The sequence below is a fragment of the Musca vetustissima genome, unplaced genomic scaffold (genome assembly GCF_032173495.1).
Source record: "Musca vetustissima isolate MV318-11 ecotype Yass unplaced genomic scaffold, APGP_CSIRO_Mvet_v1 utg8163, whole genome shotgun sequence".
Taxonomy (NCBI): Eukaryota; Metazoa; Arthropoda; class Insecta; order Diptera; family Muscidae; genus Musca; species Musca vetustissima.
The window spans coordinates 48,510-68,371 of NW_026873168.1; the positions used below are offsets into that span (position 1 = coordinate 48,510).

At 33.0% G+C, this 19,862-nt stretch overlaps 1 protein-coding gene across 1 annotated transcript in view; it reads left to right on the forward strand.

Annotated features, from left to right (window-relative positions):
• Positions 1 to 7,892: 7,892 nt before the first annotated feature.
• The window catches only part of LOC133323192 (myosin-VIIa-like), a gene marked incomplete at its 3' end in the record, with an annotated part of 51,695 nt that continues 39,725 nt past the window's right edge, over positions 7,893 to 19,862 (forward strand). The window contains exon 1 of the mRNA XM_061532147.1: positions 7,893 to 7,916. Within this exon, the coding sequence (XP_061388131.1) occupies positions 7,893 to 7,916 (24 nt within the window). The remainder of the gene's footprint in view (positions 7,917 to 19,862) is intronic.

A 19,862-nucleotide genomic window follows, 5' to 3' on the forward strand; every position in this document is an offset into this window, starting at 1 on the left:
TTATTTCTTAATACAATATTTCGGTGGCAGTTCCTTAATGGCCTCGGGAGCATTTTATAGCCATTATTTGACATTTCCATGTTGTCGGATGAATTCAATGGAGTACGTTCAAGTCTTGGAAGACAAATTATTGCCATTTTGGGAAAGCAGCAACAGTCAAGGACTCGTTTTTTAGCAGGACAACGCACCAGTTCATAAATATGGCCATACTCAAGTATGGTTAAAATTGAAATATATTAAAATTTCCGACCAGAATCCGATCGAGAACATGTGTGGAAACTTGACTCGTCGTGTCTATGCAGAAAACAGCCAATACCAAACATTATTTTATTTCCAAGAAGTGATTATCGATGAATGGCGGTCAATCGATGAAGACTTGCGAATAATTTTGATCAACAGTGTGATGGATAAAATTTTTGAACTTATTCAAAATAAGGAAGGCCCTACCCATTATTTATAAAAGTTATTTCATTTTATTTAAGTTTTAAAAAATAATTTTTTCTAATTTTGTAAAAGTGCGTCTATAGTTATGCAACACCAGCAATTTTGAAAGGGCAGACTTCGGCGAAACCATAAAGAATAAATTAATTATTTTTGTTGAATAATATGTGTTTTTGATCGTTTTATTGTGAACAATAACTTAATGGGTCCATTTTATTTGTCAACTAACATACCAATTGAATTAAGGGTGCGTCTATAGTTATGATACGCAGTGTATATCCATAGTTTTTTGTGGAGAGATTTGGTACCTATTAAAGACTCAAAATACTGAATTACATCCAATTCGAGCCCAATAAAAACTCAATGTGAGAAATTTCAAGGACATCGGTTGAAAACGCGGTGAAAACCAAAAAAAAAAAGACAAAGTTAATATTACTTCCATACTATGGTCAAACGGTATAAAAAAGAAATGAAAACATTTCGAATAAAATGGTTCGATCGGTATTCTTGGAATGCATATTCAGATTCAGAAAAAGGTGCTTTTGGTAAAGTTGGCATTTTATTTAAAAAAATAGGGTGCGGAAAGCGTAACCTACAAGTTCCAAAACTACTTCTGTCGGACCCTTTAAAAAAGGTCCGACCGTGTTGAAAAGATCGTGTTGAATGTTTTACCGCAAAGTACAGTTCAAATGTAATGAGTTCAAACTCCGAATCTTTTTATAGCTCTAAATAGGGCAATCAGATTTCTGGAAAATTAAAAAATAGTTAAAACGTTATCAAATATAATGCCTTCAAAAATTATAACGACATCATAAAATTTTATGAAAAATGTTTTCGAAATTGTAAGCCGGGAGTAGAAACTGAAGTGGATTTTTGGATTTTAACCCACTTGATGCGATTATAATATGTGACAAAAAATCTATGTCCAAATATAAATATATTGTTATAAATCTTAATAACGATACCGCTAACCACAGCAGCAGCTGAAAAAAGTTTTTCTACCCAACTTGGAGTAAAAAAGTATGTGAGATATCAAATACAAAGTCCATGCCCTCATTAGCACATATGTCTATGCATACATCTGAAGTGAATACTGATGACCTAATATTTATACCCTTCACCACACTGTGTTACGGGGTATTATGTCTTTGTGCATATGTTTGTAACAGGCAAAAGGAAACGAGATAGACACATGGTTCCCTTTGAGAATATGCATATAATCACTTTTTAAGTCGATTTATGTATGTCCGTCCGTCTGTCCGTAAGTAGATGTTAAATTGTAAACAAAGTACAGGTCACATTTATGATCCGATTTCAATGAAATTTGGCACAAGTCACTTATTTGGCCCAAAGACGAACCGCATTTAAATTTGGAAAAATCGGTTCAGATTTAGATATAGCTCCCATATATATTTTCGACCGATTTAAGGTAAATGGGACACGAAAGTAACTATATATCATTCAATTTGCACGACATTTGGCACAGAGTACTGAATTAGGTCCAGAATGATGTGTGCCAAGTTTCGAGAAAATCGGTTCATATTTAGATATAGCTTCCATATATATAGTCGTCCCATTTAAGGTAAATGGTGCACCAAAGTCCCTATATATCATTCGATTTGCACACAATTTGGCATAGAGTACTAGAGTAGGTCCAGAATGATGTGTGCCAAGTTTTGTGAAAATCGGTTCAGATTTTGATATAGCTCCCATATATAGTTTCGTCCGATTGAACGTAAATGATGCACAAAGTCCTTATAAATTATTCGATTTGCACGAAATTTGGCACAGAGTACTGAATTAGGTCCAGAATAATGTGTGCTAAGTTTCGTGAAAATCGGTTGATATTAAGATATAGCTCCCACATGTAGTTTTTTCCGATTTTATGTAAATGGTGCACCAAGGGATTTTGGTGCCTTTCGATTTGCATAAAATTTGGCACAGCGTACTGAATTAAGTCTAGAATAATGTGTGCTATGTTTTGTGAAAATCGATTCAAATTTCGATATAGCTCCCATATATATTTTCGACCGATAATGTAAATTGTGCACCAAAGTCCCTATATATACTTCGATTTGCTCGAAATTTGTCATAGCGTACTGAATTGAGCCTGGAATGATATGTGCTGAGCTTTTTTTAAATCGGTTCAGATCTTTATATATATATATTTATTCGTCCGTGTAAATAATGTAACAAAGTTCTTATATTGCCAAGGAACCAATATATGGTTGATAGTCGGCCCCGTCCGAGTTTACTACTTTCCTTACTGGTTTTTTTAATAGAAGACTTAGTTTGTAATAATATACAATACATTTAATACATACACACTATACTTTAAAAGTACTAAATTTTTATATTTTTTGTCTCAATAGAAATATTATTTATTTTTTCTATTAAACATCTACGAATTTAACATCTGTTCTAAAAATCTATATTAAAATAAAACATTGTTTTATAATATAGCCATCTTTCTATATAATATTTAAAAAAGGGGAAAGTTTACTTTTTAAATTTCGCACCAGAGGCAAATCTGAAACATAAATAGGATGTTTGCTTTATTAACATTTTTATTTAATTTTTTTCACATACACGTGTACGTATGTGACATAAACATATCTTTAGATATGTATGTTGTTGATAAAATAAGACAAATTAAAAAAAATAAATATTTGTTTATTTAGTAATTAGTTTATAATTCCCTTTGACACCGACACTCAACATTGACACAGAGAACAAATGTTTGCTTACGTACGAATGTGTGTACACATTCACCCTTCGCGACACACAAGTGATCTAGTTTTGATAAACGGCTTTTAACAGCGGCTTGAAAGATATACCATTTAACAATGTTATTTATTATGTAAACAACAATCTGATAAATAGGTCGTCCGAGGGCTTTATTAAAGCGTCAAAAGTGTGATTATTTTAGAATGCTATTAACATAGAGGAAATCAATGACTAGATTATACGTTAAGAATATGATGTGAATATATCGACACATTGCTAAAAAAAGAAATAATTAATCGGCGTAATATGATATGTATAGTAACAGTCTTTCCTGTAAATGTTGGAACGAACGTATTTTTGTAAAACATTTGTTGGACGGTACCGACAATATAACACCCCAAACCATTCTGGGTATATACAAGAGATAATGTAAAATACCTATATACATATTAATCTGCACCGATCACAGAGCGCTGTGAAAAACACCATCTCAATATGAAAATCAGTAAGGAAAATTCAAAAGTCGGACGGAGTAAAGTGTATCATATAGTTGATACCCTTTACCACTTTAGGTACATATGTGAGCTATATGTAAATCTGGACGTAAACCGAGGCGGTTTACACAATTCAACACGCTATGCAAAATTGTGCCTCAATCGAAAAAAACAGTGGGAGTTTGGTGAACCATTTATATAAAATCGAACTAAACTTTTTATGGAAGCTATTTGTAAATACAAAACTTCGCATACATCATGTTGTCTCAATCGGACAAATATTGGAATTTTTGTGCACTATTTATGATTACAAAATACTTCACCTGCTGAATACCGATATAATTAATTGCCTTTATTAGGTTATTTCTAATATGGCAGATTAGTGCAATGGACTTTAGCTCCATATATAAATCTGTACTGATTTCAACAAAACTTTCTATACATCAATCTGTGTCTACTTCAGTACGATGTGCCAAATAGAATCTCAAACCATGGGAGTTTTGTATACTGGGGCAGCATCGACTCTCACCGTACATCAAAATAAATAACTGTCGCAAAGTTTAAAACCTCTAGCTAATGCACTTATTTAGATGCACGATTTTTTTTTTATTTTTACAGATGTTTTCGTAATATTTCCATTCCATTTCGTCAGTATTTTGTGTATAAAACTTTTAAATTCGTATGATTTCTTATTATTAAAAAGTAGTTAATTACAATGTGCATTCTTAACAAAAATAATTAAAAATATAATGTTTTTTGAAGATTGATAGACAAAAAACCAGTGAGAGGAGCAGTATAGTCGGACGGGGCAATTTTGGCCTAAAGATCTACTCGAAAAAAAACACCAAAAAATAAGTTTTCGGTCCACTTCATCCCAAAATTATTATCTGATCATCACCGCAAATTAAAGGCGTTGTCACTGACCATACCTGGATCCTCATGGAAAATTTCAAAGCGATCAGCGCTATATTTTCGCCCTCTATTGCGGTAGTGGTTTACTAAATAATTTATCAATACCTAAGCACCTGTAAATATTTAAGTGTAACTCCCATATCCGAGTACTTACGAAAATATAATTGGTATCAATTTAAAGGTCAACCACTCCTCTTGGATATACTATCAACTTCTCGGGTCTATGTCGTTCAGGAGTAAATGTATAAGCTGTAGAATACAAATTTTGTTGTTTCTCACACAAAAGTCAAGGTCCACTTGACCCGCTAAATATTGACCGATCTTTATCAAAACAGGCATGCTTATTCTTTGGCCCGATCCCCTTCTCTGTGTAAAAATTCGCGAAGTTTGGGCCACAATTGCGGCCTCTGGAGCGACAAAAATTAAGTAATTGGTCCATTTCATCCCCTAAATATTAACCGATCTTTTTTAAAAAACAAAAAAAAATGGGGTCTTCATTGGGCAGAACCCATCCATCAAATGCCGAAGTTACCCTCTAACTTAGTATCAGAGGACTATTGTCAGCCATAAAGTTCTTATATATATTGAATATAGAGCTCTAAACAAAAACCCCAAATTGGGTACCCTTATATGGATACTTGATCTGCCTGCATACAAATTCGTTTAGAGGCTATTGTGTTTACAAAAGATAGACGTGCATACGGACATGGCTAAATCGTCACAGTATTTTAGTATTGCGAAGAGTTACAAACGGGAAAAAAATTAATATACCCTCCATACTGTGGTGGAGGGTATTAAAATGTCTCGCATTAATTTACTACCCTTCAGTTGGGAAATTCGAAAAACATTTTCAATCTTGGTATGCTTCATAAGTCCTCTATAGGATACAAATCCAAGGAATGAGGAGGTGTTTGAATCAATTACAGACAATTATAAACCATCCATTCTCGAACGATCTGCGTCTTGAGTTTGGGGTCATTATCTTGATAAAATTGAAATATTGCCCCCAATCCCAATTCTTCAGTACTACATTTTAAATTATCTTTTACCATTTGTGCATATGTTTATAACAGGCAAAAGGAAACGAGATAGACACATGGTTTCTTTTGATAATATGCATAGAATCACTTTTAAAGCCGATTTATGCATGTTCATCCGTCTGTCTGTCCGTCCATGTATTTTTGTAAGCAAAGTACAGGTGCATTTATGGTCCGAATTGGATGAAATTTGGTACAACCCATTTATTTGGCCCAAGGACGTATCCTATTGAAATTGGGGAAAATCAGTTCAAATTTAGATATAGCTCCTAGTTTCGTCCGATTTTATGTAAATTGTGCACCAAAATTTGGTAAAACGTATGGAATTATGACTAGGATAGAGTGTGTTAAGTTTCACTGAAATCGGATATTTTTTGTAATTGGTGCACCGAACTACAAATTTTTGTCCGATTAAGACACATTTTGTCATAACGTATAGAATTGAGATCGGATCATGTATGGATATAGCTCCCATTTATAGTTCGCCAGATTTTAGGTAAATGGTCCAACAAATTCCCAATGTTTGTTCGATTGAGAAAAAATATTGAGCAGAGTACTGAGTCAGTTCCAGATAGACGTATGTGAGGAGCATAAGTTTGGTGGTGTTACATGACATATTGCAGAGAGTATTAGATTGAATCTTGTTGAAATCGGTTCGGATTTAGATATATCTTCCGTATATATTTCCATCTGATTTCGTTTAAATGGTGTACCAAATAACTAAAGTTTTTTTCGATTGGGACGAATTTCTTCACAATCTATAATATTGGAGCTACAATAACGCGTATTGGAGTTTGTAAAATATATTCATAGGTTAATATAACCCCTACATACTTTCGTCAGAGTTCATGCAATTTGTGCACCAAATAATAAAGGTTTCTCCTACCGAGATTAAATTGTGGACAGCGCAATGTGCTGTAGCATACTACAGTATTTTTCGGTTATTTGCACATCAAAATTTGCACAAATTTTTGTTCAATTAACCGAGGAACCAATTATCTGAACCCGCTTACTATGAAATGAAATATTTTTGACCCATCATGTGGTTCAATTAAGCGTGGAAACCAATTAACCGTAGGGTCAATTAACCGAAAAATACTGTATATATCGTATGCCATTGTTGCTCGATTAGGTCCTGATTTATATATAGCTCCCATACATAATTTTGCTAACTTTCATACAAATGGTACTCTTAAGAATCCACGTCTGCCCGATTGACATGCAATTCTTAATTTTTGCATGTAAGGGTGAAATAAAAAATTAATTGTTTTAATATATGGCCATATTTTTATGGCATTAATATAATTTTCCCCACGCCGCATTTTCCATGTCGATGCAATTTGCCACTAGCATAAGCAACCTACAAGCAGACAAATTTCAATACCAATCAATGCACCAGAAGGTGGAGTAAATATAAAGTTTTATCGAATATCTGTAGCCTATTAACATAAAAATGTACTTGTAAATATTAACTGCGTTTGTTCGAATTTTCCAAACCCATTTCAAAAGCCACAAAAATGTATCTGGAACTCTTGAGCATTGTGTCGACAAATGTCTGATGTTAGTAGTCTTATCAGTACTGTAGAGTACCGAGAGTAATGGACTCTACAGGTGAGTAAGAATACATGCGGTTTTTTCTTGTTATTGTTTTTTCTTTATTTACTCTCTGCATACCATGGGAGCCCTATTGACACTTCTTTGGTGTGGGTGTGCGTGTGTTTGTATTAGAAATGATATTTGAGATATCAGCCAATGAATGATATTGACAATGAACTAGGCACTTCACTCCACTGAGGGGGAGTGGGGTGATGTGCTGTCCGTGGTAGATATTATTTATAATTTTGTTGTATTTTGTTTTTATGACGGAGGTTCGGTTGGCAAGAATTTTTCAATCGTTCGAGAGAGTTATTCGCATAAAAGACGGCAAACAATATAAACGTGTTTTCTTTACGGAGTAAATTAAAGGAAGGAAACAAACGGGGTAGTTAGTAAAAATAAATAAGAAGTTTTATACAAAATCCGACACAAAAACAAATTAAAGAAAATAATAACAAAAGAAGAATATAAACGTAATATTAAAAAATTAAACGAAAAAAAAAGAAAAAAGTGTCAAAAAATATTAAAAAGTCGAATACAATTTTTTCCGAAGAAAAGGAAAATCGTTAATTTCGAAAGTAAAGCATAAAATACTCGACACGATTTAAGTGTTAAATTGAAAGTTATGTTCAAATAATTTTGAAAATTTTACTAATTGTGTAAAGAATAAATCAACAAATCAAAAATGGCAAATTTTAAAAGTGATCATGTGAGTGATTTTCCCTTATATATTTTTTTCGCACAAAATTATACTAAAACAAAGAATAAAAAAACTTTCCTGAATAGCACAAAAAAGGCTCATAAACCACTAGACCACCTCATTAGTGATGTGGCATTTATAGTTATTGATTATTTTTGTGTGTTCCTTGTGTTATTTGTTTGTCTTATCAGTAACTTCGTTCGATGTTTTTTTTATAAACTATGTGTTATAAAAAATAATAGTCTCTCTCTTATTGGAAATCAAACAAATGTCTACCCACCTGAATTGTGACTAATACCAACATTAGGGTGGCCAGATAATCAATAAATATAAAAAATAAAAGTAAACTTTGTCATTAAAAATGTTTACAATAGTGACATGCAAGTATTTATCTATAGAGTGATTAATACTACACAGTTTTTTTTTTATGTGGGTAACATGGGGGAGGTTTTGTTATATGCAAAATATGCAGCATTACTGGAAATGTTAATAAAATCTCCAAAATACAAAATATATTTTCCAAAAGTTAAAAGACGTCGATGAGTAATTGCTTTGGATAAAAGTTTGATATAAAACTAAATGCCAAATTACAGACATTTAGGTATATACAATGCTACAAGGATCTTATTGGAATCTACAACAATATTTCGCGGCGTTACAAACTCTTGGGGCTGCACAATGCTATAATACCCTGACAACATATTTGTGTAGGGTATGACAACTATTGTTACAGAATAGGTCTACTGATTGTACATGGATAAACTTCAAGGTTAAATTTTTGTCTTAATTCCGAGGTTTAAGGCTCATCTCTGACAGTACTTAAGATTCCTTTTTCTTCAAATTGACAATGACATGTAAATCGATTTAAAGCAAATCTCAATCGGACACCCGTTGATTATTTGAAGCCCAATTAATATGAAGTGGGTCGAAACTATGTATGGCATTTCTATAAACGGCTCAATTTTGTACGTTGTGAAAAATTTCGTGTCAACCTGACAAACGTGACAGTCTGTGGTCCAAAGAAATTTAACATGTGATCTATATTTTTATATGAACCGAAATCCATATGACAATCGGTATATTAGAAGTTGAGTCTACGATCAATATTTCGTAAGGTTACAAACCGTATGGGCCACAAAAACTATGGGCCATAAAACTATTTTAAAATATGCACCTATATGTTTATCGCATTTTACAAGTGAAGTGGATGTAAATTGAGCACACTAAAATTGGTCTGATGAAAATGTTAAAGTTTAATCAAGATGCTCTTTTGAAATTTTAATATTTTGATGTTCAAAGAATTTGGTCAGATTCCCTCACTTGTAAAATATGTGGGGATCTGCATATAACAATACCCTCTAGAAATAATACCGACTAGAAAATCTGACAAAAATAAAGTTTTCGGTTCAATGAAATATCATCTCAACATAACCAACATTTATAAGTTTCGTCCGTGACCATAAACGGAACTTCATGTAAAATGTCAAAGTGATCAGTGCGACCGTTCAGCCCTCTAGTAGGGCGATAGAAAGACTAAACAATATGAAAATACGTAGACCCCTATAAATATTTATACTCTCACATGCGAGTACATACAACAATATAATTGGTATCAATTTAAAGATAAACCACACCTCTTGGATATACTATCAAAATCACGGTTCTATGTCCTTCACGAGTAAATAAATACGCCCAAAAATACAAATTTTTGTAATTTTTACACAAAAGTCTGGGTCCATTTTGATCCGCTAAATATTGACCGATCTTCATCAAAACCGCCATCCTGATTCGCTTCCGGGTGTAAAATTTCGTGGTGTTCGGGTCATATTTGTGTCCCTCTAAAGCGACAAAAAAAAAAAAAAACAGACAAAAACCAGTAAGGAAAGTAGCAAAGTTGGACGGGGCCGACTATATGATTGGGTACATACAACATACAATACTCGAACGGTCGATTTGATATAATAAATACCAATATCAATCGATTTTTTCTCACATACTGCAAAAATATTCCGACCTTCTTCAGTAAAGGCTATTGAAAATGAATCGTTCCTTTAGGTTAATTCCCATTTTTTGAGTTCTTATTTAAAATATTTATTTATTTTGGGAATTATTTATTGTTTTCTACTAATTCTAGCAATTTCTGGTGCATTCGGACCTTTATTTTCTATAATAAGGGTGATTATTTGAATGTAAGGTGTACTGTACAAATTTTTGGCAATTTTGATAGATTTTACAGATTTTTTCAAAAGTGTGTATCTGTAAATGATTTTATCAGTTCTTATTTTACATAATTTAACTAAATTAAAGAGCTTTTCTAAAAATATTTTCAAAAAATGCTGTAAAGTAAAAAATCCCAAACAATGTTTTAATTATATGGCGATGTATTGTCATAAAAACCGTTTTTATGGAAAAATTGCAAGCAATAATTTTCTATTTTCACACTAAATCTCTTAAGTGCTATATATATCGAAGTGTTCTGAATTAAAAAATGTTCAAGAATACTTCAAACGAATCGAGGGCTGATTAAAAAATGTTTACCACAGTAAATGTTTTAATTCTGTGACCACCACTGTATGTATGGGGACTATATCTAAATCTGGACCGATTTTCAGGAAACTTAACACATATAATTCTAGACCTAATTCAGTACGCTGTGCCAAATTTCGTGCAAATCGAAAGATATAAAGGGACTTTGGTACACCATTCACCTTAAATCGGACGAAAATATATATAGGAGCTATATCTAAATCTGAAAAAAAGTGACCTATGCCAAATTTCATCCAATTCGGATCATAAATGCGACCTGTACTTTGTTTAAAATTTAACATGGACAGACAGACGGACGAAGAGACGGATGGACATGCATAAATCGACTTATAAAGTGATTCTATGCATATTCTCAAAATGAACCATGTGTCTATCTCGTTTCCTTTTTCATGTTACTAACATATGCACAAAGACATAATACCCTGTACCACAGTGTGGTGAAGGGTATAAAAATAGCGCTGAACTGCTATTAATATGCACAGCAAATGAGTACAAAACCGTATTAACTTCGATGAATAATAGAATAAATGCATTAGTTAATGGAAATGTTAAAAGATGTTCATTAATGTCTTACGAAGCTTTTAAAATAAATAATTAAAAAAACCCCGATTTTAGTGGAGTTAGAGAGATTGATACGGAAATTTTTTTTTTATTTTTATATTTTAACATGGAGACGAACCTTTAGTGGTTAGTAGTATGAGCAGTATAGTCGGAGTGGCCCGACAAATGCCATCATACACAACTACCATTGAGATTTTAATTTCTGAGGAGTTAAACCCGCGCATAGTAAGATGCTCATGCTCATACATATAACTGATATCAGCTTAAATTGCAATCATTCCGCTTTCAAACACTAACAAGTTCTTCGGATAATATTTTGCAGGCGTGAATTCAAATTTTATATTTTTTTCATATGTTTGTCTATTTGAAACTGTTATATAGTGACCGATCTTCATAAAAACATGCTTTTTCACTATCTTCTTCTTACCCGTGCAAAAATGTTTCTTTTTCTGGTAATTATTCTGTGTACAAAAAATTGTCAACGTATATACGCAAACTGTAACTTTGTACTCTAACAAAATAATCTAATAAAACTTGTTATTTATCATATTTTAACATCTAATTAACAGTCAATTAGGTCTGACGTCGAACGTACATACATATGAGTATTTATTTTTCTAATACTTTGTTTGCTCAAAAAGAAAATTCTTCCAAAACAAACAATGAACGATGTATATATAAGATATTCAAAAGTTAAAAAAAGAAAAAAAAAATATTTCATATCAGTTGTGATAAAAAGTTCGATATGAAATGGTAAATTATAGGAATGCAAGGAAAAAAACCAAACACCAACAAAATAATGTTGCTATGAAAAGACCATGCAATTTTACTACGGATGTTTATGGACGTCATAGTTATAAATAAGTAATCTTAAATATATATAGGATCAAGGTACCAGAAATAATATATAATTTGTATTGCATGAAACGTATGACAGTTATATTTAGGTATATATTAATGTTAAATGGAATAATCCCAATAGGTATTAGGTACACATCAATGATTCGGATTCGTACTATTTTTTCTTAAATATAAGATCAGAGACTGTGTTATAATTTGGAGTAGGAAAATTTTTATTCAATAAATTATAGATACAGTCAATTTAAGATGTCACTGGTCCATATAATGCAAATCTGTATTAACAAACCACAGACATCTCAAAAATATTATGAAAAAAATTAAATTTGAGTACTAATGACCCAATGGAAATTCTCATATAATACAAATTTTCGGGTTCAAGGTAGGAAAAAATATACTAACTTTAGGGACATATTGTCGATATTATACCTCAGAAGAATTTTAGATAGTCAGTAGTTTTTAGAAACTCTTACTAAAGAAATAAAGGTAATTCTCACCTACCGCATGCACCAATTACAAATTTGGCAAAAACTACTAATCCAACTCCATTATGTTTGTAACAGGCAAAAGGAAACGAGATAGATACATGTTTCCTTTTGAGAATATGCATAGAATTATTTTTTATGCATGTCCGTTCGTCTGTCTGTCTATGTTAAAATGTCAATAAAGTACAGGTCGCGTTTATGATCGGAATGGAATGAAATTTTGCACATATCACTGATATTGTGCAAGGATGAACCCTATTGAAATTGGATAAAATCGGTTCAGATTTAGATACAGCTGCTATATATTTTTGTGTCCGATTTGAGACTAAATTTTGCACAGCTTACTGAAATTACGCCCGTTAATTTTTTGGAAATCGGTTGAGATTTAGATATTGCTCCCATATATATTTTCGTCAAACTTGCATTGTTTTATGCGATTGAGACGCAATTTTGAAGAGCTTACGTTTGTTCTACATAAATTAAATTTAGCAGCATGTATGGAATTTAGTTTAGAATGTTTTGTTTTATGGTTGAGATTTAGATATAGCTCCCAAAGTAAACAGTTGGGCCTGTGCTTGTACGCATAACATAAAATATAGTATTGGATTAAAATCAGTTATGGTTTAAATATAGTCTCAACATATTTTCATCCGATTTCGCCTAAATGGTGTACCAAAATAAATAAAGTTTGTCCGATTGGGACGAATCTGTGCACAACGTACTAAATTGAACTTAGAATAACGTGTATTGGATTTTGTAAAATTCAAAGTTGACGCAATTAGTGCACCTAATTATAAACGTTTCTCCGATACAGATAAATTTTGAACAGTTTACTGTGCTGCAGGTGGATGCCCCAATACGTCCAGATTTACAAATAGCTTCCATACATAATTTTGCTCGATTTCATACAAATGGTATAAATAACCCAAGTCTGTCCGATTGACATGCAATTTTTCTGTACATTAGCTGAAATGTCTAAATTTTATTTTCATCAGATTCCATATTCGGCAGAATATTGTACATAAGAGCATCTCTTGTATGTACCCAAAATGGTCAAAGGTATCATATAGTCGGCCCGTCCGACTTTTGAACTTTCCTTATAGATTATATCCGTCAGTCTGTCCGCCTGTCCATGTTAAATTGTAAACAAAGTAGAGGTCGCATTTGGATGAAATTTGGCATAGCTCATTTGTTTGGCCCAAGGACGAACCATTCTGAAATTGGGAAAAATCGGTTCAGATTTATATATAGCTCCCATATATATCTTCGTCCGAATTAAGGTAAATTGTGTACCAAAGTCCCTACATATATTTCGATTTGCACGAAATTTGGCATATCGTACTAAATTAAGGGGACCCCCCCCCATTCTCGGGGTCAAAATTTTTGTTGATATAATTCGATTCTACACTGATTAAAGAATGTCTCTACAAAATTTCAAGTGAAAATCTCAAAAACTGTTGAAGATATATCCGATTTATTGTGTCAGCATCAAGTGACGGCTGAAGGGCTTCTCAAACTTTAAACGCGTTTTTCTCTAAACATTTTTTTGCGAATGGCGGGCACGATAACTCAAAAACTAATAATCCAATCGGTTCCAAATTTTACAACGTTTCTCTGGGAGTGTATAGCTCTCGTATGAACTAGGATAAAGCCAATCGGTGAAGATCTTCCTTATTTTTTAACTTGGTTTTTGGTAAAAAATCGGCGATTTTTCAAAAATATTTTTTCAAAGGGCCACCATTTTCTTAATTTTAGAGCGAAGTCAATAATCCTAGTTCATACGAGAGTCAGACATTTACTCTTTCTAACACCGTTGGAATTTTCGGATTCCGATGTTCCAGTGAGGAGTTATCATGCCCGCCATCAAAAATAAGGACTTTTCTTTAATTACAAAAAACAACAACAAAACAATAACAACATTTTTTTGTAAATTATTTTTCTTCTCTTTTAAATCTTCAATTATATATGTGCAAAGTTACAAACCTTAACAAGCATTGGTATTGATTTACCAGCCCATTGAAAATCTTGAAAAAATAAAATCGAGAATGGGGGGGGGGGGGTTCCCTTAAGTCAAGAATGATGTGTGCAAAGTTTCTTGAAAATCGGTTCAGTATTAGATATAGCTCCCTTATATAGCTTCGCCCGATTTTAGGTAAATAGTCCACTAAAGTCGCTGGAAGAATTTTCATTTGCACGAATTTCGGCATAGCGTACTGAATTAAGTCTAGAATGATCTGTGCATAGTTTCATGAAAATCGGTTAAGATTTAGATAGAGCTACATATATATTAGCATACGGTTTTAGGTAATTGGTGCACCAAAGTCTCTGAAAATCTTTCGATTTGCACCAAATTTGTCATAGTGTACTGAATCAAGTCTAGAATGATCTGTGCAAAGTTTCGCGAAAATCGGTTAAGATTTAGATATAGCTCCTATATATATTATCATCCGATCTTAGGTAATTGGTGCACCAAAGTCCCTATATATCTTTCGATTTGCACGAATTTTGGTACAGGGTACTAAAATAAGTCTAGAATGATGTTGCTAATACATACGTACATATATAGAATATACTCAAAGTGGTGAAGGGTATCATATAGTCGGCCCCGTCCGACTTTATTACTTTCCTTACTGGACTTTTTTAAGTGGGTTCAGATTAGATAACTGTATAGTTTCTTACGATTTTATGTAAATGGTGCACCAAACTCCCAACAGTTTCCCGATAGAGACAAAATCGTGCGCACTGTACAGATAAGCGTATGCGAAGTTTTGTTAAAATCGGATCAGATTCAGATATATGTAAGAGCCTACGTTTATTCGATTTACACGAAATTTGGCAGAGGTGAGTTTAGATTGATATGTATTAATGTCGGTTTAGATTTAGACATATCTCCCATATATATGTTATTCTGATTTTATGTAAATCCGATTGACATACAATCTTTCATATATTTCAGAATGGTATGTGTATGGGTTTTTAATTTGTTCAAATATGCATGTAAATCACACATTTATTTTCTCCCGATTCCATTTCAATGGTCCTCTGAAGATTATATGTCTGTTCTATCCAAAGTCGGTTCCGTCCGACTTATGAGCTTTCCTTACTGTTTATACCCTTCACCTTTCTTTCGATTTGCACGAAATTTGACACAGGGTACTGAATTAAGCCTAGAATTATGTGTGCTAAGTTTCGTTCAGAGTTAGATATAGCTCCGATATATATTTTCGTCCGTTTTTACATAAATGGTGCACAAAATTGCTAATGCTTGTCCAATTAACACGCAATTTTGCAGCCATAGCATCCATATGTATTACGAACGGGTGTCTGATTGAGATTAGCGTGTACCGAATAACGTGTTTCAATTTTGCTATAAATTGTTTTCCATAGATTTGTCCCATGGTACGCAGACGACTCTAAATCTGCCCGAATGAAATTAGATTTATCATAGGTTGCAGAAAGACATGGCTATGTTCCTTCGAGGGAATATTGACATACAAGTGTAAGGATACATATTTACAATATACCCAATGAGGTAAAGGTATCATATATTTTGGAAAAAAATAACCCAAACCTATGGAAAATATTAACTCTTATCAATAAATCTATTTTGTTATAAATACGTATGACATAGTGAAGCTAATTATCTTAAAAAACATATATAAAATTAATAAAAATCGAAAATTAATTATCCTTAGTTAATCGTAAAGTGATAACTCTTTTAACTCATCAGAAGTGTGAAAAAAATAATAATCACAGTAAATATAGAAATTATCACATCATGTTCTAGCAATGATTAAAATATAACAATTCTTCCCATTCCCAAAACCATATTCTCTAACGATTACGCTATAGCTATAAATTTTATTGTTTATATAGAGGCCAGAGTCATATATTTCAAAATAACATTACCAGTTTGGTAACAACACCAACACAAAATCGGTAAAAACAAAAAAAATCACTGATAACAATTTCGCAGTGTCTATGGCCACACATAATCTTATCAGTTATGAGAAGAATGCTCCACAAAAAACCGAAAACTTACATATCGGTCGGCGGTGATATTTCAGAAAAGAATGCTGATGTCTGTCTATCTCACTGTATGCGGTTAGTTGGTTAATTATGTTATCTGTAACACTTCTTGACTGACAAAGATAAGAAAAATCCTTCACCTCCAAAACAGTAAAATTATAAAATATTATTATATGAAAATAAATTAATGTTCCTAACCTTGCTGTGCAAGGTGTTCATCGTCAACAAATTATCAAAATTCCAAATATTTTACAAAGTCGCGTAAACAAAATTTAATATTCCCGAATTTTCTGGGTTTTGTTAATATTTTTTAGTTTGACATATAATCAATTATAGTCAAAATAATAATAAATTTTATTAAAATATTTTATCGCAATACTAAAAGAGAGAAATTTTAAAAGAGAAAATATGAAAAAACATTTTTTTATTTCGAATAAATACCACGAAATTTTTATCGCAGGAAAATATTATTAGTAAATATTTGGTAAGGCATGGAAAGTATTTTAGGTATGTGCTCCTTTTTTTGCATAGATGATTTTGGACGCTTTTTTGGCAGTTTAGTGATAGAGTTTTGTGATCCCTATAAAAATCTCTTTACTGCTTGATAGAATTTCAGGTGTCCAGTCGGAAAAGAATTTTTAGCCACACCTTTCAAAATTACTCGCTATAGTAACGTAACATGTTGGCTTGAAAACTTCTTTCAAGTAGCCAAATGATGATCCGGCCGAATATAATGTAAATTTTCACTTGGTAGAGTGTTTATTAACCTTATCATTCTGTTTGGAACCTCTCGAAATGTTCACCATAATATTTTGATATTGAGCTTACAAATTTTGCACATACATTGTCATTCCTCCTAGAATGTTTTGTACTGTAAACGGAATATATCAATACACTTTCTGGGGTAAGTAGCAGTTCCCGCTATAATCCATATTTTATGTATGGGGTTATATGTATGGGTTGACGTTTCGGTATCACGGCAATGTGGAATAAACGGTTAATATACACAGAAAATTGCAAATATAGCCTCATATAAATATTTAAGGCACATTTTCCCACTGAAGGGTAAAAAATCTTTTTGCGGAAAATTGTCTATACTCGTCCAAAACTTGACGAAGTAGGTTCTGCCCCATTTTTGGCATTTTTATACCCTCCACCATATATGGAGGGTATATTAAGTTTTTTTTTCGTTTGTAACTCATCGAAATAATCATTTCCGACCCTATAAAGTATATATATTATTAATCAGCGTAAAATTCTATGAAGTTATGTCCGAAGACGGACTATAGCCCTCGTTTAGGTATAGCCCCCATATAAGCATAACTCCCAATATTCGGTTCTTAAACGCGGGTTTTAACCAAATTTGTTACATTTAGTTCTCATGGTCTACCAAATTTCTATTCACGAAATTTTACACAACGTTCAAAATTGAGCATAGAATGACATTATTTCGTTTAAGGGGACCTCCCCCATTCTCGATATTAAATTTTCAAGATTTTCATTGGATTGGTAAATTAATACCTATGCATGTTAAGTTTTGTAACTTAACATATATAATTGAAGATTTAAAAGATGGCGGGCATGATAACTCCTCACTGGAACATCGGAATCGGGAATTTTCAAGGGTGTTAGAAAGGGTACATGTCTGGCTCTCGTATGAACTAGGATTATTGACTTCGCTCAAAAATCAACAAAATGACGGACCTTTGATTTTTTTTTTTATACCCTTCACCACACTGTGGTACAGGGTATTATGTCTTTGTGCATATGTTTGTAACAGGCAAAAATAATCGAGATAGACCCATGGTTCCTTTTGAGAATATGCATAGAATCACTTTCTGAGTCGATTTACGCATGTCCGTCTGTCCGTCCGTCCGTCTGTCCATGTTAAATTGTAAACAAAGTACAGGTCGCATTTATGATCCGAATTGGATGAAATTTGGCATAGGTCACTTATGCCAAAATCGTGACCAAATCGGTTCAGATTTAGATATAGCTCCCATATATATATTTAACCGATTTAATGTAAACAGTCCCTATATAACTTTCGATTTGCACGAAATTTAGTACAGCCTAATCATTTAGGTCTAGAATGATGTCTGCCAAGTTTCGTGAAAATCGGTCCAGATTTAGATATAGCTCCCATATATAGTTTCGTCCGATTTCATGTAAATGGTGCCCCAAAGTCCCTATATATCTTTTGATTTGCACGAAATTTGGCATAACGTACTGAATTAAGCCTAGAGTGATGTCTGCCAAGTTTCGTGAAAATCGGTCCAGATTTAGATATAGCTCCCATATATAGTTTCGTCCGATTTCATGTAAATGGTGCCCCAAAGTCTCTATATATCTTTCGATTTGCACGAAATTTGGCATAACGTACTGAATTGAGTTTAGAATGGTGTCTGCCCAGTTTCAAGAAAATCGGTCCAGATTTAGATATAGCTCCCATATATAGTTTCGTCCGATTTCATGTAAATGGTGCCCCAAAGTCCCTATATATCCTTCGATGTGCACGAAATTTGGCATAACGTACTTAATTGGGCCTAGAATGATGTCTGCCAAGTTTCATGAAAATCGGTCCCGATTTAGATATAGCTCACATATATAGTTTCGTCCGATTTAATGTAAATGGGGCCCCAAAGTCCCTATATATCTTTCGATTAGCACGAAATTTGGTACAGCCTAATCATTTAGGTCTAGAATGATGTCTGCCAAGCTCCGTGAAAATCGGTCAAGATTTAGATATAGCTACCATATTTAGTTTTGACCGATTTCAGGTAAATGGTGCACCAAAGTCCCAATATATCTTTCGATTTGCACGAAATTTGGCATAACGTACTGAATTGAGCCTAGAGTTATGTCTGCCAAGTTTCGTGAAAATCAGTCCAGATTTAGATATAGCTACCATATATAGTTTCGTCCGATTTCATGTAAATTGTGCACCAACATCCATATATATCTTTCGATTTGCCCGAAATTTTGCACAACGTACTGAATTGAGCCTAGATTGATGTCTGCCAAGTTTCGATAAAATCGGTCCATATTTCTATATAGCTCCCACATATAGTTTCGTCCGATTTCATGTAAATGGTTCACCAAAGTCGCTATATATCTTTCGATTTGCACGAAATTTGGCATAACGTACTGAATTGAGCCTAGAGTGATGTCTGCCTTGTTTCGTGAAAATCGGTCCAGATTTAGATATAGCTCCATTTTATTATAGATTGATTTTATGTAATTGACGCACCAAGGAACCAATAGGAACAAAACGTTCTAAAGTTAGTATAACCTAACCTGTGACAAGTTTGTTTGAAATCGCTTAATATGTGGATATAGCTTACATATATTTTTTCGCCCGATATCAAGCAAATTGGGCATCATACTCCTCATGTTAGTCAGATTGACATCAAATTTTGCACAACGTACAAAATTGAGCATAGAATTACGTAGTTGCATTTTCTAGAAGTACAGA